The sequence below is a fragment of the Nestor notabilis genome, unplaced genomic scaffold, assembly GCF_000696875.1.
Source record: "Nestor notabilis isolate BGI_N333 unplaced genomic scaffold, ASM69687v1 scaffold12652, whole genome shotgun sequence".
Lineage (NCBI taxonomy): Eukaryota > Metazoa > Chordata > Aves > Psittaciformes > Psittacidae > Nestor > Nestor notabilis.
The window spans coordinates 13,266-18,867 of record NW_009918125.1 but is presented as its reverse complement, the minus strand read 5'-3'; the positions used below and the strand labels follow the sequence as shown (position 1 = coordinate 18,867).

Genomic DNA, 5,602 nt, shown 5'->3' with positions numbered 1-5,602 from the left:
ACCTGCTCCAGTTCTGCAGGGGGGGTCGCCCCAGAGCAGAGGGGAGGGGCAGGATCCCCTCCCTGAGCTGCTGCTCACGCTCTGGGGGTGCACCCAGGACACGGGGGGTTCTGGGCTCAAGCACACACTGAAGCTGGGTCATGGGGAGCTTCTCCTCACCCAACACCCCCAAGTCCTTCTCCTCGGGCTGCTCTGAATCACTTCTCCACCCATCCTAAAAAAGCCATGAGGTTCCATACAAGCTTTCCAGGCCTGTTTGAGAAGCTGGTTCATATTCCAGGAATTGCTGCTAAAGCATTTAGCTGATAAATTCTTCTCTTTTCAGGAAGAAGAAGGAACAACTGACATTTTCAGAGAAATCCCTCTGGATTCTGTTGTGAAGGAGAACTTGCAAAGTAAGTTATCGTCAGATCAGTGTCTTCCCTGTGTTCCTGGGGGTTTGGCATTTATTTCTTCTCTCTGATGAGCTCAAAATGCAACAAAAGCTTCAGCTGATCCCAGCATAGTTGATCAGGAGGCAGAGAAGCTCCATGGAGAAGTCTCTCTGGACAAAATTCTTTGTAGTAGGCAACTAAAGCTGAGCTTGACAGGAAGAAGAGAGGGACTAATTGAAAGGCAGAAGTATTTCCTAAAGGAAAAGGCACCAGTAGTTAAGGAGTCTTTAATTTACCTGGAGAATCTGGAGCAGGAGCCTCATCCTGATGCCAGACAGACTCAGAAAGGCACAGTGATGGTCTGAGTCACTGAGGAATACAAGATCAGTGGAATCTCTCTGGAGCCATCATTAGACTCTTCACTGAGTTGATTCATCTCACTGAAGGCAGAAAAATAACTTGGGAATAACCCTTTCTGCTGTTCCAGTAGTTCAAAAAGGCTGGATTAGCTCCAGGAGCAGGGAGAGCCTGGAGTGTGCAGCCTTGAGCAGGGAAGCAAGGAGCAGGCTCATCCCCTTTCAGCCTGTTAGACCAGCTTGGCCATATCACTGGGAATTACACCTTGTGTGTCTGATGCTTGGCTTCGTGCTTGTCTCTGTGACCTGGAGTTTCAAAGCAGACCTGGGATTAGAGGAGATCCAGAAGTGTTTGTCATCAGGTGTCTTTCATTCCTACCTCGCTTGACATTCTGTGTTACCCATTAGGTTTATTTTCACCCTTTGAGTCCAACATGGGCTTGGGACCCCCAAACCAGATGAAACAAGAGCTCAGTGAGAGCAGTGAGGAGTGTGACGGTGGGAACTCAGCCTTGGAAGTGAACTCCATGGTCCAGATCACCTTGGACAAAGGAACTCGGGTCTCAGGAATCATCCGCTGGTTGGGCTACTTGCCCCAGATCAAGCACAAGATGGCAGGAGTTGAACTGGTGAGGAGCAAACATTTCCTGCTGGGAAATGGGGTATCAGAGTGGGCTGCTCTTGGTTGCTCTTCTCTTTTAAGACCTTTGGCTTGTGTGTTTCACAGCCTAATTTGGGCCTCCGATGCATGAGAGAGTGAACTGTGAGGGCAAGCACCCGGTTGGGCCTTCCCTTAGGGTGGGGAGAGGACCTTGTGCAGTGATTATGAGGGTTGGTTCGCTCTCTTCCAGAGTAGTGTGGTTGGAATGTGGGATGGGATAATCATGAGTCCTACAGACAGCATCAACAGGTTCAGAACATGACCAGAATGACTGAATCCCAGGGTGGTTTGGGTTGGAAAGGACCTTAGGATCATCCAGTTCCAACCCTCTGCTGTGGGAAGGAATATCTCACACTAGACCATATCACCCAAGGCCTTGAACACCACCAGGGATGGAAACAGGGATGAAAACAGTCAACAAAATGGGACCAAACTACACAGCTCTGAAAATATTAGATGGCCACATGGGGGATCTGTGCTCTGATGTTACTCCTCACTGCTCTCTTCGAGGATGAAGATAAGGGGGTCACTGCTGGCGAGTGGTTGGGCAAATACTACTTCCACTGTGCTCCAAAGCGCGGCCTCTTCGTGAAGCTGCAGTGCTGCCAACCCGATGTTCGCTTCCAGAGCTCCCACAGCAGTCACTTGAGCCTTGTGGATTATGGTAAGAGACAAGCATGGAATGGGTTGGGTTGGAAAGGACCTTAAAGCTCCTCCAGCTCACCCCTCCCACTAGAGCGGGTTCCTCAAAGCCCCTGTGTCCACCCTGGCCTTGAACACTGCCGGGGATGGGGCAGCCACAGCTTCTCTGGGCACCCTGTGCCAGCGCCTCAGCACCCTCACAGGGAACAGCTTCTGCCCCAGAGCTCATCTCAATCTCCCCTCTGGCAGGTTAAAGTCATTTCCCTTGTCCTGTCCCTCCATCCCTTGTCCCAAGCCCCTCTCCAGGTTTCCTGCAGCCCCTTTAGGCACTGGAGCTGCTCTAAGGTCTCCCCAGAGCACAGCAGAGGGGCAGGATCCCCTCCCTGAGCTGCTGCTCACTTTCTGGGGGTGCACCCAGCACACGGGGGGGTTCTGGGCTCAAGCACACACTGAAGCTGGATCATGTTGAGGTTCTCAAGTCCTTCCCCTCAGGCTGCTCCATCCAGTCTCCACCCAGCCTATGTTTGTGATTGGAATTGCCCCAACCCTCATGTGGGACCTTGGACTTGGCCTTGTTGAACCTCATGAGGTTCACAAGGGCCTACTCTAGGGAGAGGGGAGACAGGGCTGTGCTGGGACAAGGCACACTATAGAGCAGCCTCATGCACAGTGTCTTCATCAGTGGTTTGATATTCTTCACTTCAAGTGTTCCGAAAGATGCCAGTTTTAAGGATGCTGATGGTATTTATAGGGAATGCCTTTGGAATGGGAGAAAGGATTAAATCAGCTTTAGTGCAGAGTTTGTGGTGGTGGTAAGTCCTTCACAAGAAGAACAGGTCAGTGTTTTCATTTCAACAGGCAGAGATTCCTCCAGAGCACAGAAGCCAACATGAACTAACAGTTTAGAAACAGTAAATGAGATGACTGGAGATGAGATGACAGGATTCCTGTAGGAACTGCCCCAAACTGGAAGTAGGGACTTGGAAAACTGTCTTAAGGACACGCTGAGGAGAGGGGATTGAATTACAAGGGGACAATGCTGAAGAAACCAGGAAAGAGCAGATTGCAAAGGCCACCTTTGAAGCCTGAGATGACGGACCAGCAGGATGAGGCTATTAATGCACAGCTGCCTGTTTGTCCCCTTGTTCCTGGGGTACCAGGACAGGTAGATCCCAACCTTCCACATAACACAGCACCAGCTCTTTGAGCTCTTTGTTATACCTGGCAGAGGTGGGTATGGATTGGAGGACGTGTCTCTGGTGAAGAAGGGATGGTTTGGCTTTGGCTTTGTTTCCAGTAAAGGAATTATGAAGGAGACAATTCTTCATCCCAGTTGTGGTTGAGTCCCAGCAGGAGCAGCACAGAGGAGCCTGGTGCTGACTTCTGAGCAGGGAATGGCATCGAGGAAGGGCAGAGCTGACCCAGACAAGGTGGGAAGCCCAAGGATGTTGCTTCTCTTTGCAGGAGGACACGAAGTTCTTCCCCAGGCTCCAGACAGTTTTCCTCCCCTCAGGAATGAGGCAGCGGTGCATGTCCTGCAAGGGCGGATGAAGGGGATCCAAGGCCATTGTAATTCCTGCTATATGGATGCAACTCTCTTCAGGTAAGGACTTGCTTGGGTGGTGCCAGATCACTAAACGAGTGCTTTTTGAATTGGGTAGAGCCCTAAACTGCAGCATTTCCCTGGAATTCCGAGGTGGTTTGTTCTCAGGCCCTCGTGAGTACACACAGAATCACACATGGAACCATCCAGGCTGGAAAAAACCTTTCAGCTCGTCCAGTCCAACCATTCGCAGCCCTGCCAAGGCCACCACTAACCCCTGGCACTGAGGCCTCGGCTACAGGGGCTGTGAACACTTGCAGGGATGTTGCCCCCAGCCCTGCCCTGGGCAGCCTGTTCCAATGCCTGAGCACCCTCTGGGCAAGGAATTGTTCCTCAGCTCCACCTAAACCTGCCCTGGGGCAGCTTGAGGCCATTTCCTCTTGTCCCATCCCTTGTTCCTTGGGAGCAGAGACCAGCCCCCTCCTGGCTCCATCCTCCTGTCAGGCAGTTGCAGAGAGCGATCAGGTCCCCCCTGAGCCTTCTCTTCTCCACACTAAACCCCCCAGGTCCCTCAGCCCTTCCCCATCACACTTGTGCTCCAGGCCCTGCTCCAGCTCCGGTGCCCTTCTCTGGCCCTGCTCCAGCACCTCAATGTCTCTCTTGGAGTGAGGGGCCCAGAACTGACACAGGATCCGAGGTGCAGCCTCACAGTGCCCAGCACAGGGGACAGTCCCTGCTCTAGCCCTGCTGCCACACTGGGGCTGGGACAGCACCTGAGGTGCCCTGTGTCTGTCATGCAGGCTGGTGAGAGCTCCTGGCACCGTGCTGACTGGCACTGGAGGCCCTGGCTGGAAACAAGCCACAGAAACCACGCAGGAGGTCCCGGCTTCCCTGTTTGGAGAGGAAAAAAGCCTCAGTGGTGCCCCCTCCTGAGCGGTTTGAGCTGCGAAGTCCGAGATCTCATCGTGTCTGAGCTGTTCCCTTGCTTCCTACCAGGGGTCATTAAACCAGAGGTGGTGTCTCTCACCGTGGAGATGTGCTGTCACTCACCCTTCTGTAACTGCATGCATGGACTGTTGAGAATCAAAGCCACCAGCTGTCACCAGACACAAGTTTGGTTCTAACTATTGCTGCAATACTACACCCATCACTTCTCTCTTCACAGCCTCTTCTCCTGTACGTCTGTGGTGGACTCCATGCTCTTCAAGCCCTTCCTGCTGTGTGATAGGAATGTCCAGAGCATTCTGAGGGATGAGATTGTTAATCCCCTCCGAAGGTGAGTATAATATGTGGGAATCCTGGAAGTCATCCATCTGCCTTCACACCTTCTCTGCTGCCCTCCTAGATGGTACCTGTCACTGAGGGGAAGGGTTACCTGGAGGGTTTCTCCTGCCAGCCACATCCCAAGGTCTTCATCCCAAAGTTAATCCTTTCCCTGGGTTCTAAGGCTGTCACAGCTGCTGCTGCATGTGCATGAGGATCTCCTGCTCAGAAGGAAGCCTTGTGAAAGGAGGATTCCTGGGATTCAGACCACTTCTGGAGGGAACCCTGGAGCTGATGAAGCAGTGGCATTGCTTCAGCAGCAGTTAGGCCCAGAGGCAGTGTCAGTGCCAGGCTGGAGGAGGGAAAACCATGGCATGGGAGCTAAATTCTCTGGAATTGGAACCAAAGATACCAGGTTCTTTCCTCATCCTCCCTAGAGAGGTGTGGAAGAGAGGCCTGGAGAGCTGAACATCAGACGTTAGCATCCTCCTTAAGGTGTCCTGGCGCTGATACGTATAAATGTACATAAATACAGTCCTGGGGTGTTCTGTGATGCTGAGTTCTGGGTGGGAGCAGCCCCGCAGAGAAGGACTTGAGGATGAAAAATGGGACATGACCTGGCAGCGTGTACTCACAGCCCAGAAGCCCCCCGTGTGCTGGGTGCACCCCCAGAGTGGGAGCAGCAGCTCAGGGAGGGGATCCTGCCCCTCTGCTCTGCTCTGGGGAGACCTTAGAGCAGCTCCAGTGCCTAAAGGGGGCGGAG

At 52.8% G+C, this 5,602-nt stretch overlaps 1 protein-coding gene across 1 annotated transcript in view; it reads left to right on the top strand.

The window, feature by feature from the left end:
- LOC104401853 (ubiquitin carboxyl-terminal hydrolase CYLD-like) overlaps nucleotides 1-5,602 on the top strand; it is a 12,324-nt gene that overhangs the window by 1,348 nt on the left and 5,374 nt on the right. Inside the window, exons 3-7 of the mRNA XM_010009563.1 lie at nucleotides 326-395; nucleotides 1,139-1,359; nucleotides 1,902-2,055; nucleotides 3,498-3,636; nucleotides 4,742-4,852. Of these exons, the coding sequence (XP_010007865.1) occupies nucleotides 326-395; nucleotides 1,139-1,359; nucleotides 1,902-2,055; nucleotides 3,498-3,636; nucleotides 4,742-4,852 (695 nt within the window). The remainder of the gene's footprint in view (nucleotides 1-325; nucleotides 396-1,138; nucleotides 1,360-1,901; nucleotides 2,056-3,497; nucleotides 3,637-4,741; nucleotides 4,853-5,602) is intronic.